General features: G+C 41.8%; 2 protein-coding genes across 5 annotated transcripts in view; both read right to left on the reverse strand.

Annotated features, from left to right (window-relative positions):
- Positions 1 to 4700: 4700 nt before the first annotated feature.
- LOC134288115 (uncharacterized) overlaps positions 4701 to 18902 on the reverse strand; it is a 65097-nt gene continuing 50895 nt past the window's right edge. The window contains exon 2 of the mRNA XM_062851863.1: positions 4701 to 7958. The gene's annotated coding sequence lies outside the window, so the exon portion shown is untranslated. The remainder of the gene's footprint in view (positions 7959 to 18902) is intronic.
- Positions 9200 to 18902, reverse strand: part of LOC109398163 (F-actin-uncapping protein LRRC16A) — a 632161-nt gene continuing 622458 nt past the window's right edge. For all 4 annotated transcript variants that reach the window (XM_062851852.1, XM_062851842.1, XM_062851847.1 and 1 more), the window contains one exon: positions 9200 to 9387. In XM_062851852.1, the coding sequence (XP_062707836.1) occupies positions 9340 to 9387 (48 nt within the window). In that variant the 3' untranslated portion in view covers positions 9200 to 9339. The remainder of the gene's footprint in view (positions 9388 to 18902) is intronic.

Consider the following 18902-nt stretch of genomic DNA (forward strand, 5'->3'; position numbering starts at 1 on the left):
CTTTCACTTTATCCCAAATATTTGCAAGAATGTTTTTAAATTTTAACGCTGCTGGGCCTTTAAGTTTAGACAGTGCAATTTGAATGAGTACGGTTTCTGCATTTTTCCTTTCACTAGCATCAGTTATCCGTTTTATGCAAGGAATTGGCATCCCTATCCCGCCAATGCAATGTTTTCGTAGCCAGCATAACAGCGGCTCAAGCGTAGGGCTCAAGCTGACAACCTATCTTTCAACACAGCAGCATAATTTTAATGCGGGGTAAGAAAACAAGAAGACCATAACAGTCCCCTGGTTTTATGGGTTTCAAAAAACAATTTATTTGATATATGAAAGCATCTAATTCACACGCACTACCATGAAATTCTGGAATACACTGTATAGCAAAATTTATTGGAAATTCAAATCTAGCGTTGTTCGCTCCACTTGTTGCCTATTTCATCCATTGTATTCGTGGTCATTTTTTATGATATTTTTACTGATTTTTTTTTAAATTCAAATTAACACGACCTAATTGTTGCCGGTCTGCTGCATAGTTACAAAATTATTATTATTATTTTCAACTTTTAATTGATTCCATTCCATTGTAATGCTAGTTTACAGCTGAAAATCATGTTTAGTGTAAAATTATGCCGTAAGTTTGAAAGCATAAGGAAAGAAAAATACTCTCTCTCTCTCTCTCTTCTTGGCGTAACGTTCTCATTGAGACAAAGCCTGCTTCTCAGCTTAGTGTTCTATGAGCACTTCCACAGTTATTAACTGAGAGCTTCCTCTGCCAATGACCATTTTGCATGCGTATATCGTGTGGCAGGCACGAAGATACTCTATGCCCAAGGAAGTCAAGGAAATTTCCTTTACGAAAAGATCCTGGACCGACAGAGAATCGAACCCGTCACCCTCAGCATGGTCATGCTGAATACCCGTGCGTTTACCGCCTCGGCTATATGGGCCCTAATTTAATACAGTAATTAAATACAGTACAGCTGAAAATATTTTCGATATCCTGTACAAAGCTGGCGATTTTGAATCAACATTGCTACAACTGATAAAGATTTTTTTTTTCGAAAGAAAAATACAAATCTTGTTTTATTTATTGAATATTTTGCTACAATTTAAGGAGATTGTTCCCAACACTCATCAATATCTAATCTGACGAGAAAAAAAAATCAGATATTCAAAACATATTACATTCAGCTTCCTATTATTGCAAAAAAGATATTTAAATTTGGTGAATTGTAACTTGAGATATTTGAATTTTAGTAAATTCTAAAAAAAAAACTTGGTTGCGATTGTCTCGTATAATAAAAAAAACTGTACTTCTTAGTTTTCTTATTTTAACCACGGTCTCAAAACCAGCACGTAATTATGCATCAATAATTTTAATCGTTAACAGAAGTCCGCGACTTTCCTTTGATTTTGTTAACTAGTGTTATTTGTTCGTATTTTTCATCCACTTGTTCTTCTTGAAATCATTATTCTTGTTATATTCTTCCATTATTTATTCAAAATGACTATGATTTCCTTTTTTTTATAAATGTTTGAATAACTTATTTACTTTTCCCACAACAGTATTTCAATTAGAATGTTTTTGTTTATATCGTAAAAATTTTTCATCATTTAAAACCAACTCACAAAAAATGTAAACCATCTCAAAACACTTAATCATTCAAAAGGTTAATACTCACGATACCACCAAATGATGTAGGCTGAATGATGTCCATTGGTCCAGACACTCGGTTCCATACACAGGTTGTTGCATTGCCATTTCCAATTCGGTGCTACGTTGTGTTCCACTATCACTTGCGCTGCCACGAATTTCATCTTTTCCATCCAGTCTGTAACATTGTTTTCTTCTCAATTATTCAAAACTGTTCAATGTTCATGGTTTGCACTGATTCAGACACTGATTTCTTCTTCCAGTCAGAAAGTTGGCGTCCCGCTGTTCTAATTGTCGAACAGTTTTTCGCTGTCACCATATGAAGCGCCCTGTACCGTCCAGGGGCTGCATTAAACACTACACGGAATGTGATATCTTTCATTTCATTACAGTCCGACGACATCTTTTTAATAAACTATATTGAAGTATCACAAACCATCACTTATCTTATATTACAACGATTCACTTTTTCTCCTTAGTATTGTTCTAGTCTTTCCTAACACGGTGCGGCTCCGTGGTCGTGTGGCTAGGGTCACCAAGCTCTTAGTCGCATCGTGCTGAGGAGCGCGGGTTCGATTCCCGCCGCAGCTGTCAGGAAAAGTTTTCGGCTGTGCCACTGGGCGTTGCATGCTAGTCCGTTGTCTAGTGTCGTGCTTCCTTCAAAGAGCCAAAAGCTCACTGGAAGCATAGAACGTGTCCGTGTCTTTTTTTTTTTTTTAACAACTTTTCAACAAATTACATTACACTTTTCACTTAATTCGAATCACCTAAGTCCTTGCTTTCGTACTAACTACAGCTTTTATTTGGACAGTATCTAGAGGTGTCCCACATGGGAGCTCAAGACTTATCCGATGTGCTGCCTGCGTTAACGTTGTCACCGAACTCCCCCGACTGAAGCCAAAGCCTCAGTATTTATAGCCTAAATTTCCTAGCAATGTCCGAACCAGCTTGGGCGTGTCTAAAACTCCTACCAGCACTCTCGTCTTGCCGAAATAGTCACAATACTTCTTAACAATGCCCGAACCAACTTGGGCGTATCCAAAACCCTACCAAAAGTAAATACTCAAAGTCCAAAACCTAGTACTCTACCTATCCTACTCGTCATTATCATCATTACCATCATCATCGTTATCGTCGTCAACCCAACCAAGCGTAATCAAAACTGTACCATACCAACCGGACCCAACGTGTACGATCATGAACAACGTATCGCTGCGCGATCGTTGCCCCGGCCGACCAACCGTCCGTCGTCACATGAGCGATGATTCATAAAACCAGGTCAGTAATGTATGGTGCGATTTTTCTAGCTGCCGAAATTTTGCGCGTTAGTTACGATGGGCATTGATATTGGCGTAAATTGAAGTTCAAGCACCTGGGCAGTTGTTCTTATGGGAGTGGGGGGTGAAATGCACTTTTATCATTTGAATTAAATTTTAATATCGGAGTGTGTGGGATATTTAGGTTTATGCACTATATTGTGGATGTAGCACTAAATTGGTGTAGAAAGTAAATTCATTGACTTCCGCTGCCTTCTCTATGCGTTAAACATAACGTCGGAAGTAGTGCGCTGTATAGAGCATCAGATTTATTGTGCCTTGCAAGATAAATCCGCGAAACGCGTTTGTCTTCTTCTTTTTCATCAAGTTGTCAAAATATGAGCGCACCACTATGAGCGACCTGATGGTCAGAAATTTTGCATGCGGCGCTTATATCAAATCCACATGAGGCTGCGGCGATATGGCCGCGAGGAGATGCACGCGATACAGACGCAATGTGGAAAATGGAGAAGATACCGCCGCAGCATCCTGTATCATCACCAAATAACATCCCGATTAAATATTAAACACAAAGCCGACGAGGTGATGCGTGTGCGTATTATAGTGAAACAATGTCGCGATAAATGTTATTACGATTTCTGGCCACCTGAGTTGCCATTGTGCCAACTGTTGTTTTGATATGAACGGCCTGAAGGCTGCTGCGATGCTGCTGGGTGGGTGACAGTATCTGTTCGATTTTGACATTGCGTCTGTATCGCGGGTATCTCTTAGCGGCCATATCGCCGCCGCCCATTGTGGATTTATTATGAGCGCCGCAATACTATACAGCGCACTACTTCCGACGTTATGTTTAACGCATAGGAAAGGCAGCGGAAGTCAATGAAGTTACTTCCGACACCAATTTGGTGCTAAATCCACAATACTGACGGTGGTTTGACGGAGGTCAACAAGGCGTTATGCACCAACATATCTAAATACCAAGGTAAGATACAGTCATGACCCGATGTTTGGGGGTTTATTAGTTGGGTGACTTTTTAGTTGGGGCTCCGTTAGTTGAGCTGTCAGCCAACTTAAGACTACCTGGATGTCATAATTCAATGTCAAAATGAAAATGACAACCAATCTGTAATTTCGAGGGGCGAGCTAATGAGTTTTTGGTTTCTTAAACTTTACTGATAATCGAAAAGAATTTCTATTTTATATTTCTTAACAAAAAACAATATGTACAATTACTTCGAACAAATGCAAAACATTGGCAATCTTTATTTTGTCGATCAATGAAAGCGTTTTGTGCTTGTACTTTGGTCCGGGTGGTTTCAAAAACATCACGGAGACAAATTTCGTTCGTTTGAAACAAAAATATTCATGTTTATTCAGTAAACTGATAAAATATTTAAAACTAAAATATTAATTTTTAAAACAAACTCAATTACATATTGATTTCGCCAATACCCATTGAAGAGCCCCCCGTTCCGCCGTCGAGAACATAAACAAAATTCTCAAGTTCCAGCTGCATCACCAAACAAGTTTTCCTCTTGCAAAAAAAGGCAAGTTTCACCAAAAGTTTCCACGAAACCCCATTGATTTCGGGAGCGTATGTTATCTACATGATGTTGGCATTGAAAGTGCCACGCGGGAAGTGGATTTTCTTAGAGAAGGAAATAATTTTGTAAATTTAATTGGAAAACAAATATTTCCGTAGGGCCGACCTGCCACAAAAAAAAAAACAAAATTTTTACATTTGTTTCTAACATAACCACACACTAGCGCACTTAAGGGGAAATGAGACGAACTCACCATGGTAGTCAGAAGCATTTTTCCATGGTGAAAACAAAAACTAATTTCACACAAAATTCCGAACTTGCTAAACTATTGCACCCGTGCGCTTACTATTTTTAATAAATTAATACTTTTCAGTTTGCGTTTTCGCAAAAAAAAGCCGATCGACCAAGCGATCGACATTTGCGAAACAATTTTTCTAATTAATAGCGGCTAGCGTACCGTTTCACCTTAACCACCAACACCACATGCTCACTCCTCACTCACGAAAAATTTGGCGCGCTCGCACTGACAGACGCCCAGGTAGGATAAAGTCGTGATTGTCGACACGGCGTCGGACTGAAAACGAAAACATCAGGGATGCATGTCGGGTCGGATGAGGAATGACAGAAAGTTCGCTGAAAACTTCGCTTCGCTAGTGCAACTGGCGAACTCCGATTTGGTGCTGCGAGGTCAATAGCTCAAAACTGTCTTCAGCAGGGGGAGGGGGCCAGCAAAAGGCAAAATCCCCGTAGCTCACAACAAAAACACGTTCAAAATTGTTTTTGCTGAAAACTGATGCGTTACACAATTTCTTACTGATTTATTTGCTATCTTCGCGTTGTCGTGTAATTTCGAACGATTGCACGCCAAAATTTTCGTAACCTTTTGCTAGTTTTACACGTTTTACTTAAGTAATAACTTATGGTAATGCTTCGCAGATGTCGTGCACTTCCCAGATCTGTCAGAGTGCCCAAAAGTGTCAATTTCCCAAGCATGTCAAATTCATGTGGGCTACGGCACATCTATTCGTGGTTGACGTCCGCGCTACCTTGCGCTACCCCGCGGTCTTCAGCCGAAATAATCTACACAAAATTTGCTATAAAATAAGAAAATTGTGAATCGCAGGAAAAATTTTAAAATCTTTATAAATTGAGCCTTTTTGGAAAATTTTGTGAAAAAATCTCGATTTTTTGATATTATAACCTTTGACAAATATATAAAATCAGATTTGACGACCTAAACTCCCTCCAAACTTTGTTTGCGGGACCCAGAACTATGATTTGCTTTGATTGATGACTTTTATTTCTTTTATTTTTCAACTCATATTAGCATTTTTTGCGTTGCGTTGCGTTGCGTAGTAACGGCGTAATTCGTAGATTGCATACTGAAAGTTGTCATGTTAAAACTTTAATACTCCTATTCTAATTGCTTATGGAATGCTATTTGGGAAGGGACAGCTATCCAACTAGAGGTTGAAGTAAAGAATACATGAGAACTTCCATTGCCGGCCACGCCCATCTTCTCCGTTACGAGGATAGGAAAGGCTGTGATGATATGACACCTACTTTACAAGAGGTCAGCGACTCACCGACACTCCCATAGGTGTCAAGGAGTTGGATATTTGGAATGAGGTGATTTGGGAATCACTATAAGCGAGTGATGCGACAAGATTCAGATTGTGTAAATGTATTTGAGTAAATCATGCAGATGTGTTGGGAGTGAGTGAAAGTGTTTTAATATATTTAAACACCAACGTTGGGAGTGACATAGCTAAGAAATGTTGTCACTCCATGGGTTTTTATGATTCCGGGATGGGGCACAGGCATTTACACTATGTCCTGGCTAACAAGCCTAGGCTTAACCGCCATTGATCGGTCTCTGAAACGATAAGAAACACGTTATGTGGATGGGAAAGGATAGTAGAGAAGGGATAACTATTCACCGACTCACCGACGCTCTCGAAAAAATAGAAAGGAAATAGGATTTTGGTACAGGAATGGTCAGGTATTCAGAATGATTTTAACAGTACATGTAAATAATTAAGACACATAAACATGATTATAATACTAATATAACCAAATGCATATTAGCATTAAGGAAACCAATAACCCTCCTCTCATAAATACAGAGAAAGGCAAATAAACCAATCAATCGTGACGTACTTATTGGATGGCCCCTAAATTAAAAAAACGAAATGATATTCAGCGGGACCGTAAAAAAACCTTTAAAGGACTTATCCAATGATAAACCGAACCCACCCGGTTCAAAAACCTCAACACTGTAGCAGGGCCACGCTAATCAGAATTGGATGATTCGGCAGCATCAAAATTCCTGAATCTAGAGATTCCACTTTTCCATTTGGATAGGTCCACCCGCAAAACCCGACCGTCATTGCCATACGTCGCCCAAGCAGCGGCGTCGTGTATCCCATAAACATTAACCCTCTCCGTCTCCCCACAAGTAGTGTTCATCTGATTCACTAAAGGCAGCACACCATCGCACCGAAATTTTATCCTTGCTGCCTATTATGCACTTAATTGCTGGTAGAACGCAAAACCCAAGTTCACATAACATGTAGAGTAAGGTGGGGCAAAAGTTCGACCTTAGTTGCTAATTCAACCTATTTCAAAAAATCGAAGCAGATATAAATAAATAAATACCGTGTGGTGATTCTACCATCCATGAGCTAAAATTTTGCTGAACAAAGTTACGCTAAATGTCTTTTCAATTTTGAGTTACAACACTTTTTGTATGTGTGTGTTTTATTCGAACTCTTGCCCCACCACTGGGGCAAAAGTTCGAATCTAGTGTTTGTGGAATTTCGCTAACCGTAGCACACTATCTTGACACTTTGGTAATAGGAATACCTGAAACCACGTAATATTTGATGTTAGAACTGGAATACACTTTAAAATTCGATTTGGATTTTACCCAAATCAGGGTTAAACTTACTACACCAAAAATTAGTAGTTTTCCGCCAAATTCAGATAAAACAACTGCTTTTTTCAACTTTAATCGAATTTTCTCACTAATTCCATCACTCTTAGAGATAATATGTACATTTTGCACAATTTTAGGTTTATACCTGAAGTTGCCACATGACTCGAACTTTTGCCCCACAATTCGAACTTTTGCCCCACTATGTGTAAAATACGATTTCCAAATCTTTTTTGCAAAAAGTTATACATGCTAGAGCATCTTTAAAATATACCTAGTTACGCCCCAAAATAAAATATCGAATTCGATTTCATTAAAATTTCATTCCATGCGTTGGAAAGGCCATCGCATGTTACAATTTTTTGATCAAAAACCAACATTTTGTCATAACTTCTCGAAATATTGATCAATTTTCATAATTTTTGAAGTGAAAGACTCTTATTCAAAAAGGGTTCGAACAACCTTGACACCCGAAAGAAATAATTTGAATTGAGTTCAAAAACTTCAAAAGAAACTCTTGCCCCACTCGAACTTTTGCCCCACTTTACTCTAAGTATCAAATTGGTATTATCTCACCCAGTTGCCCACATCTATGTACATAGTTGGTATGTTTTCTTGCTGGTAATTCAATAGCTGCGATGTGTTAGCGACGACGATACATCTTCCAGAATCGTCCCTGCCGAATCCCGATGCTTCTCCACTTTGACATTGACGCCGCCTCAGAAGGTAAGAGAAATAGTAGAATATTTGCACTGGCATATTTGTCTTTAACTTCTTCGCTTTCATTAGCAATTTTTCGCAATATTAAGTGCATTTCACTGCGATTCGAACCGAGCTAATACTATTTGGGAATGGATGGAAAAACGAAAATTCTGACGGGAACAAAAATGTTCACATCCATCCTCAACTCATATTAGCATTTTTTTTGGTAAAAATATCAAAAATCGTCCATTTTTAATAAAATCGATGCGTGCAACCTCTAAATATTTTTGATTGAGTTTCCATGTATGGAACTATTGTTGCTAGGACCCTAATCTATCATTCTAAGGGTGAGCAAGTTAACTTTTTGACACTTTTTCTATTTTGGGACACCCTAATGGACAAACGTCGACGAGGGAGGGAGGGCCGGGGGGGAGGGGGGTGTCTGCGGTGGCCAGAAATGAGTCTACGTTGTTTATAGACAGCGCTACATTTCTATTTATAGAGTTTTGAAATTTATCTAGAATTCAGTCGAAGGTTTTTTTTCGAGATTTTCGGAAATTTATCTTAAAGAATTCCATGAATAAAAATAAATAACAATTAGTACGGAGAAAAGTTTAAAATTTCATGAATATTTGGACAAACAGTTTCTTTCTCTAATTGTTTGTGATATGACATCATGCAATTAGACAGTAATGTGACGTACTTATGACAAAAATCAAATCGAGAGAAGTGTCTTGCACTACTTCTTTTCTCTTGTTTCACATTTTTTTTTCGGGAAGTGAAATTTGGTGGGGCCCCTCAAATGTAGGGGCCCGAGGCCCACAGTACCCTCCCTCAAGGAGTTTTTTTGGGAATTCTTTAAGTAGTTCCTAAGAAATTTCTACAGGAGTTCCTCGGGAATTTCTCCAGAATTTCCATGGGCCCCATCAGCAGCAGAACGGCCGCAACGAGTACGACCCGATATTGGTAAAAAAAAAACTATTTGAAGAATAATTAAACTAGCAGAACAACATTTGATCAAATATGCATCGTAGAAACGGTAATCATTTCCTGAACCCAAAAGTCGTAAATGGAATCTTCTATAAATAATTTAACACGTCCTTTTTTTTATTACATTTGTATAAAGAAATATCTGGAAAACACGATTGATAAGCCTATAACCTAATATAATACTTGCTAATGCTGAAATATGGCTCGTTCGAAAGTATGCGACCTGAAACATTTTTTTATTTAACTGCACTCAGCCACTCCTTGAGTCCTTCAACAAAGCTCACCTGGGGAATAGAATGAAAATACACATTTATTTAAATTGAAAAGTATAGCTTGAATGTTAAGAATGGTTAAGAAGAACATGCAGTAATAAAATAGATGTAACCAAACATGCAAATATCAGGTATCAATTGGGTTTTTAAATTAAGAAACATGTATCGATTTTTTTATTTTATACGAAAGAGCACCTTTATCTGAGCCACTATAATTTTTTTCAGGTTTTTTGAACTTTATTTTGGTACCTAAAATCAATTTCAAAGAGATATTTTGAATCACCTTTTGACAGCTGGGTAACTGTTTGACAGCTCCACCCACTACAAAATGCGAAGAGGGGTGATTCGACAAATCGCTTCCATACAGACTTCAAATTGATTTTTAAATAGCTTCCCGGGCACCGAAATTCGAAAATTTGGAGTTCGGCTCAGTTTTGCATGCAAATTAAGAATATGGAATTATCTTAACACCGCCAAAGAAAAGGTTGGATCCAGAGGCACGTTCTCCTCCATTTGGTAAATTTATGCCATCGCCATGAACACGAAGCTATTCATCATTTATGCGAGGTATGCACTTCAAATGGAATCGCTCAAGTAATTTTCGTTCAGTGCATTATTTTTCCGTGACCGGAATAGTCAAGAAATTTAACACAGCAAGCCCCATTTGATTTGTCGTTTCGTTTCACCTCCTTACTAGGATCCGGAATAAAGCGACGCTTGCTCATTTCTTGAGCGATTCCTTGATTGAATTTTACACGCATCAAGATAGCCCAAGAAATTTTTTGCGATCTACGTACTCCCCTTAATACCCGAGGGAGAGGGAAAGGAAAAAGGGATGTGATAGCGAAAAGGAAAGTAAGGAAATATGATCGCTAATAAGCGTACCACAATGGGTACAAACAACGCCCTGAACCCATTGAATTTATATTTCCTGGTAACATTTTTATCCAGCATTTACGAGCACTAATGGCCGCCAGACTTATATGCACATTTTGTATCCCGTATAAAAATGAACCATTGAGTCTATAGGAAAAACTGTAGAAAAACATTAGTGTCTTATGTTAACAATGAGTTCTACGGTTAGGGTATTATAAAGTCCATTTTGAAATTGGATTCGTCACAACAGATTTACATTGGATTCCATGGTATCAATGTTTTCTTTTGGCATACAATAGATTAACATTAGATTTCATTGTTTTCATTAAATTTCACTACAGCGGCCGTTCGCTCGTTGCAACATGTTTAAATTCGCCGTTCGCTAATTGCAACGTCACTTGACACTAAAGTGCAACAAAATGCACTGACAGCATAACTGACAATACGACAACGACACCAGCAGAGAAATTCATAGGCGCATTGTGGCAGGAAATCGTGCTCACTTTGGACTCCGCAGAACTCTACGATCGAATAAAGTTCACCGTAACACGAAGTTAACTATCTACAAAACGCTGATTAGACCGGTCGTCCTCTATGGGCACGAAAATGGTTCTCGAGAGTCATCCGACCGGTACAAGAAGACGTGGTGCGCAGCGAGCTAGGTGGGTCGACCAAGTGGAGGACGATCTGCGGACCCTATGCAGAGTGCGGAGCTGGAGACAAACAACAATGGACCGAGTGGAATGGAGGCGGCTACTATGTACAGCAGAGGCCACTCCGGCCTTAGCCTGATCGGTAAGGTAAGTAAGCTGTTGCACATTCACCTTCTAACCAGGGATGCCAGGTGAAATTTTCAAATATCTTCGCAAGGCACGTTAAAATGTCTTCACATGTCTTCACACTCCATATTATGACTTTGTTGGTATAAAATTAATGTTAAAAATCAAAATAATCTCACTCCGCTCTATATCAAGTAATATAGCGATGAACTTGGTGATGACATCCTATATTCAAGGAAGGCGTTCATACTTCTAGGATTCCTCCAGTTTTTTGTGATTCCTCAGGGAGCTTCCCAAGAATTTACTCAGTTCACTGGGAAGTCTTCTTGAAGTTTCCCATAAGAATTAGTCTAAGTGCTCTTCGGACATTTCTCCAGGAGTACCTCGGGAATTGCTTCCAAGGTTTCCAGGTAAATTATTCAGAAGTCTTCAAGAATTTCTCCAGGAGTTTTTCGGGAATCCCGCCATGGCTCGCGAATGCCATGAAATTCCTTAACAAGCTCCCGGAAAATTCCTGCAGCATTTGTGGTAGAATTTCTCCAAGATTGCCCGGAGAATTTCTCCATGATTTGAATGAAAATAAATACCAACATAAGCTTTCCGAAAATTCCCTCCAGAACTTCCATGAAATTCACTTCAAGAGTTCCCCAAGAAGTCCTCCAGCAATAATGCACGGTTCTCTCAGGATTTCTCTCGAAAATTTACCTTTTTTTAATTCATCAAGAAGTTCGTCAGATTTATTTCCAAGAGTTCCACAGAAAAATCCGGGAATTTATTCAGAAGATCTTTGGGAATTAATCCTGGAGTTCCTTAGACATTCCTCCAAGAGTTCATCGGGAATTCGTCCAGAATAATCTCGGGAATTTGTCCAGGACATCCTCGGGAATTTTACAGTTTTACAGGAACTCCTCCAGGTGTATCTCGGGAATTCCTCCAGGAGATCCTCGGGAATTCCTCCTACAGATTCTCGGGAATACCTACAGGAAATCTACGGGAATTCTTCTAACAGTTCTATGGGAATACCTGCAGGACTTCCTCGGGAATTTGTCCAGGAGTTCCTCGGATATTTCTCCATGAATTCTTCGGTATTTCTTCCAGGAGATTCTTGAGAATTCCTCGAGAATTCTTCCAGGTGATCCTTGGGAAATTCTCCGAGATATCCTCGGGAATTCCTTCATTAATTGGGTTGTGTAGTGAATAATATAATACTATTGTCTATAGCCTAATCAAAAGAGCTAATTTTTCTGAGTATAACGTGATTTTATTGGATTTCAATATCTTTGTTTTGATGGTTAAACTAACAAAACAATTTTAATTTTTGTGGATAGAACGACAGTTCAATCGATAAAATGACAGTTCGGCCCGAACAAAAAACTTTCCTCATACAAACATTTACAAATGCATTTTAAAAACAGTTCCCGGACTTCAAAAAATATGAAATTTAGGATTTAGACTAGTTTTTGGGCGGAGAATCTGATTATGACATAATCTAGATAAGCCTAAAGAACCCAATTCCTTAGAAATTTCTGAAGGAGTGTCCAAGCAATTTCTACAGAAGTCCCCGAGAATATATTTTGGAGCTCTCAGGAAATTTCTCCTCGAGCCTCTAGAATTTGTCCAATGATTTCCCGGGAATCGTTTCATGGATTCCCCCGAGGATTTCCCACAAAAACCTTGGGAATTCCTTTAGAAGCAACCGAAGAATTCCTGCAGTAATAGTGATAGCACAGACAAACAGACGTAACACTTGCGAAGTTTCCATCGACCACGCTTGTTACGTTTAAGTCTGTTCTAAGGTTTCGAGTACATTTGAAAACTAAATTAATGCTAGAACGAAGTAGATTAGAGAACCCATTGCTCCGCACGCCACATTTTGAACACCCCTGCGAAAGCGATTTCATCTCAACCCAACCACCGAAACAGCAATCATCACGTTACAAAGTGGGCTGCCATCAGTGTCGCAAACAGTCATTGAGAGAGCGGGGGAATGGTATGGAGTCAACCCGCACTCGATAATATACACAAGCGATCGCCGCAACAGACTCGACGACGACGACGACGTTGGTGTCCGTCTACACGAAAGAACAGGGAGCATAATCTTGTGAGAAGTTCGGCAGCAGAGAAACGCTTACGCTTAGCCTCGGCAGCAAACACGACGGAGCGAGCAAGAAAGAAAGCATTGCTTCTCTTCACGCCGCTCTGAGTAATTCGCACCAATACTTTCGCAGACGGCAGTCAGAGGTGGGAACAGAGAAGTCAAGTCGATGACGAGGATCAGTTCCATCTAGTGAGCAGGCCACATCACACGGTAGATCCACGTCGGCCGAGAAACAAAAACCGTCTCCACCGTAGTTGGCAGGAAAAACGGCGCGTAGATTTGGTCGATAGAAAGACTGAATTTTGATCTCGAGTGAGCGCTAAACCGAACCGTTCCGTTTTGGTGAGGAATTCCGTGCGGCGGGGAACAATTTCTTCGTGGGCGGTGGATATTCGTGTTGGCCGTGATCGTCCATATTGGACTGGCTCGATGGTGTGATTGCCGGACCGAAAGTGAAGTCTTTAGTCCGCCATCTTTGGACTTCGCGTGGAGGAATTTCCCACGTGCTTGAAATTCAAGTAAGTCGAAAGTTTTGCTTCAGCGACGTTGAATTCTTATTTCTACTCATGGATACAGGTTGGCTCACCTTTCGACGAGCGATCCGGACAGATTACTGCGTCCGCCAGCAGCAGACAAAACGCCTTGTGCTACAGTGTTGCCTCACCAGATTGGAACAGTGACAGAAGATCTCCGGCGTGGATTAGTGGATACCGACGGGTAACCCAGACAACCACTAATCGTATAAGATGTTGCATAAGATGATAAAGTGGAGGCCATATGCGTGCATGCCTCCATTTAGGCGCATGTAAAATGTACGCATATCGCCTCCACTTTAACATCTTATTCAACATTTTATACGATCGTTGGTTGACTGGGAAGAACTCCAGCGGCAGCTGCGGACAACAGCACTGATTGTTCTCGGTTCCACAGGTTCGACAGTGTTGCCTCATCGCATTCGTACAGAAGTAGAACGACATCGTTCTCGTGCTGCTCTGGTAGCATCGCATGCGTCAATCCAAACCGGTAAGAACACCAGAGAACGTCTCAGACACTGGTTCTAAATTAATGCCGTTCGTTTCACAGTACTCTCGCTGGGTCGACAGAAGGAAGAGGAATCGCCTCTGGACACCGCTCTAAGAGATTCGTGGCCGCCAGCCGATCGGCATAAACAAAGCCTTCCACAGGAAGTAAGTGGATTGTCCTCATGCGAAGCCGGTCTAGAGGCTAATGTTGGCGGCGCCCTAGGGCTTTGTTTTTTTATTCGCAGCTCATCCATCAACGGTTGGAGGCAACAGATACTCAGAGGAAGCGATTGCCCAGTAGCGACGATTGGTCAGCAGCGAGCGGAATCGGGACGAGTGGGCACCCGAATCGCGGGTGTCGGCTGTACCAACGGATACCACCGAACCACACTCCACCAGGAGAGCCGCCGGGGGAGTTAGGCCCTGGCAAAAGCGAATCGAAGCGGATCCGAGGACACCGGCGCGACGCTGGCACGGCGGGTTTTGAACCATGCGCAGGAAGGTGACGTCGGCGATGATGGCTGCGGGCGGAACAGCAATGTGGTAGGGGCGCCCCAAGAGTGAGTACAGAGAAAACGTATAATTAGAATGTAAGAGGAATAGCTAGAGAAAAGAGAGGATAAGCAAGGAAAGATAGGAAGAAGAGGCAGGATGATAAGGAGGAGGAATCCAGAATAAATGTAATTTCTGAAAATTCTTTGCTTTGTGGATTTTGATTTCAGTTTTGTGGCTTTTCCCTGAGCTCTTCGGGACTGCTGAGGGCTTTCATTCCCCCCTTAGCAGGAATCTTGCAACATTTTTTTTTTTTTTTTTTTTCAGCCGTTGGTACAGCCGACACCCGCGATTCGGGTGCCCACTCGTCCCGATTCCGCTCGCTGCTGACCAATCGTCGCTACTGGGCAATCGCTTCCTCTGAGTATCTGTTGCCTCCAACCGTTGATGGATGAGCTGCGAATAAAAAAACAAAGCCCTAGGGCGCCGCCAACATTAGCCTCTAGACCGGCTTCGCATGAGGACAATCCACTTACTTCCTGTGGAAGGCTTTGTTTATGCCGATCGGCTGGCGGCCACGAATCTCTTAGAGCGGTGTCCAGAGGCGATTCCTCTTCCTTCTGTCGACCCAGCGAGAGTACTGTGAAACGAACGGCATTAATTTAGAACCAGTGTCTGAGACGTTCTCTGGTGTTCTTACCGGTTTGGATTGACGCATGCGATGCTACCAGAGCAGCACGAGAACGATGTCGTTCTACTTCTGTACGAATGCGATGAGGCAACACTGTCGAACCTGTGGAACCGAGAACAATCAGTGCTGTTGTCCGCAGCTGCCGCTGGAGTTCTTACCCGTCGGTATCCACTAATCCACGCCGGAGATCTTCTGTCACTGTTCCAATCTGGTGAGGCAACACTGTAGCACAAGGCGTTTTGTCTGCTGCTGGCGGACGCAGTAATCTGTCCGGATCGCTCGTCGAAAGGTGAGCCAACCTGTATCCATGAGCAGAAATAAGAATTCAACGTCGCTGAAGCAAAACTTTCGACTTACTTGAATTTCAAGCACGTGGGAAATTCCTCCACGCGAAGTCCAAAGATGGCGGACTAAAGACTTCACTTTCGGTCCGGCAATCACACCATCGAGCCAGTCCAATATGGACGATCACGGCCAACACGAATATCCACCGCCCACGACGAAATTGTTCCCCGCCGCACGGAATTCCTCACCAAAACGGAACGGTTCGGTTTAGCGCTCACTCGAGATCAAAATTCAGTCTTTCTATCGACCAAATCTACGCGCCGTTTTTCCTGCCAACTACGGTGGAGACGGTTTTTGTTTCTCGGCCGACGTGGATCTACCGTGTGATGTGGCCTGCTCACTAGATGGAACTGATCCTCGTCATCGACTTGACTTCTCTGTTCCCACCTCTGACTGCCGTCTGCGAAAGTATTGGTGCGAATTACTCAGAGCGGCGTGAAGAGAAGCAATGCTTTCTTTCTTGCTCGCTCCGTCGTGTTTGCTGCCGAGGCTAAGCGTAAGCGTTTCTCTGCTGCCGAACTTCTCACACGATTATGCTCCCTGTTCTTTCGTGTAGACGGACACCAACGTCGTCGTCGTCGTCGTCGAGTCTGTTGCGGCGATCGCTTGTGTATATTATCGAGTGCGGGTTGACTCCATACCATTCTCCCGCTCTCTCAATGACTGTTTGCGACACTGATGGCCAGGGATAGGGTGCGACTCAAAACTCTTTGCGTGCCGCACGCTCTGCTACGAGACAGCACAACAAACTAGAAGGAGACGAGTACGCGCAATCGGTTGTGTGTTGCTCGCTTACTTTGCCGCGCGCTGGAGCTCTCACGCTCTGTCGTATGCACTCTCTCGGTGCTTGTCTCCGTGCTTGGCACTTGGCTTGATACTACGCACGATTGGAAAAATTTCGAATCAAACGACCCATCACTTGTCAACCCTTGACAAGCTTAACAACTTTGCCGAAAACACAAACTTTTCAATTAATTTATTAATTGATTTTTTCTGTTTGGAGACAAGCGCAGTCCCAAGCACCGTGCATTACTCCCTGCGCCGTAGAGCTAGTGCTGCGATTGTCTCTCGCACAATTACGAAAGCTCTCACTCATACGTCTCCTGTCTCTCGGCAAAACGGGAGACGAGCACTTGCGATTGTGTGAAGCACACGGTTTTTTCGCACCGCACGGTGCATGCCGCCAATCCCTGCTGATGGCAGCCCACTTTGTAACGTGATGATTGCTGTTTCGGTGGTTGGGTTGAGATGAAATCGCTTTCGCAGGGGTGTTCAAAATGTGGCGTGCGGAGCAATGGGTTCTCTAATCTACTTCGTTCTAGCATTAATTTAGTTTTCAAATGTACTCGAAACCTTAGAACAGACTTAAACGTAACACGCTTTTAACGATCATTTTAAACGTAGTGTGGCCAGCAAAAAAAACACCCGTAGAAGGCCGGCAGGGTACCCGGGTACCCACGAAATGGAAATGATCATATCTCAGCGAGTTTTCCACCGATTTTAAAAGTTTTTGCCTCATTGAACTCAGAAACTCATTATCTATCGAGATCGTATTTGGTTGGACCGGTCCGATCACCATGGGTACCGGAAAATCCGAATTTACGGATCCATGTTTTCATACAATACAATATACAAGATTTTCGGTAGGTTAGTAGCAATTTCGGTACCAAGCATCGTAAAATTGCTTTGGCATATCGTATCTGACTGGCCTGGAATCATAAAACGTGTTGACTTTGAAACTGTGATTTCGGAACACGCTTCTCGTGGGGCCATGGTTGACCATAAACACTTTAAGATATCCTAGTCTTAACAACGTGGGTTTCAATATGGTATAAGGACATGCTCCCAAAAATATGGATTTTCCGAAAACCACGGTGATTAGATCGGTCTAACCAAATATTTTCCCGATAGATTAAAAGTTTCTAAGTTGAATGAGCTAAAAATTTCCAAAATCTATGAAAAATTGACGGAGATATGATCATTTCAATTTCGTGGGTACCCGGGTACCCTGCCGGCCTTCCACGTAATAAAAAAAATGCAGAAGGCCCTCCCCCTGCCCCTCCTCACTTTAAAATTCGGTCAACCCCATTAATAGATGTATATTCACGAGTTCTAAGATCTAACAGAGTTCCAACATCCTAGTCTCAACAACCATTAAAATGTCGAGATTTGAAATTGAAAAAGGTACCCGGGTACCCTGCCGGCCACATAAGTGTTAAATTTTCGTAGTTGTGGCTTTCACAACCAGAGGCGCGCACATTGTTTTTCTATGCGTTTGACGTTTCACACTAGCGCCTTCTGTTGACGATATTGCACAACACAGTGATTCGTGCAACTTTCCCACCAGGTGATGGTAGTGTGAACTGGGCGATGGATTTCCATGAAAATCGCTCAAGGTGTTTCTTCTGTTTGTCTGTAGTGATAGCATCACTCCTGGATTTCCCAGAGAATTTCTCAATGATTTATTTTTAATTTAACTACATAAATTATCCGGAAATTCAAACCAGAATTTCCACGAAACTTACTTCAGAAATCTACCAACAGATCTTCCAGTGGTTCCTGGGATTTATTTCCAAAAGTGCCATAAAAAACCAGAAATTTCTCCAGAAGATCCTCGGAAATTCATCCTGGAGTTCTTGGGAAATTTCCCAAAAAGTTTTTCGGGAATTCCTCATGAAGATAATCAGAAATTTCTACAGGAGATTCTCGGAAATTCCTCTAGTAGTTCCTCGGGAATTCCTGCAGAAGTATCTCAGGAATTCTCCAGGAGATCTCCGGGAATACCTCCTGGAGATCGTTGGGAGTTCCTCCAGGAGTTCCTCAAAAACTCCTCCAGAAATGCCTCGGCCCTCGGGAATTCCTCCATAAGCTTCCCAAAAATTCCTCAATGAGTTTCCCAGGAATTTCTTCAGAAAAACATCCAGTTGAACGTCTGATAAACTCCCCAAAAATTTCTTGAGAATATCGTGGAAGTATTGCCAAGAAAATGCTAGAGAAATTCTCAAGGATCTCCAGGAGAAATTCCCAAAGAGCTCCTAGAGAAATTCCCAAGGATCTTTTTGGGGAATTCCCGAGAAACTCCTGGATACCCGCGAATCTCCAGGAAAGAATACCGAGGAACTCCTGGAAGAGTCTTGAGGTAATCCTCGAGATAATTCTTGAAAAACTCCTGGAGGAATTTCCGTAGATCTCCTGGAAGAATCTCCGTGGAACTCATAGAGAAA

This window comes from Aedes albopictus, chromosome 2 (assembly GCF_035046485.1).
Source record: "Aedes albopictus strain Foshan chromosome 2, AalbF5, whole genome shotgun sequence".
In the NCBI taxonomy this organism is placed as follows: domain Eukaryota; kingdom Metazoa; phylum Arthropoda; class Insecta; order Diptera; family Culicidae; genus Aedes; species Aedes albopictus.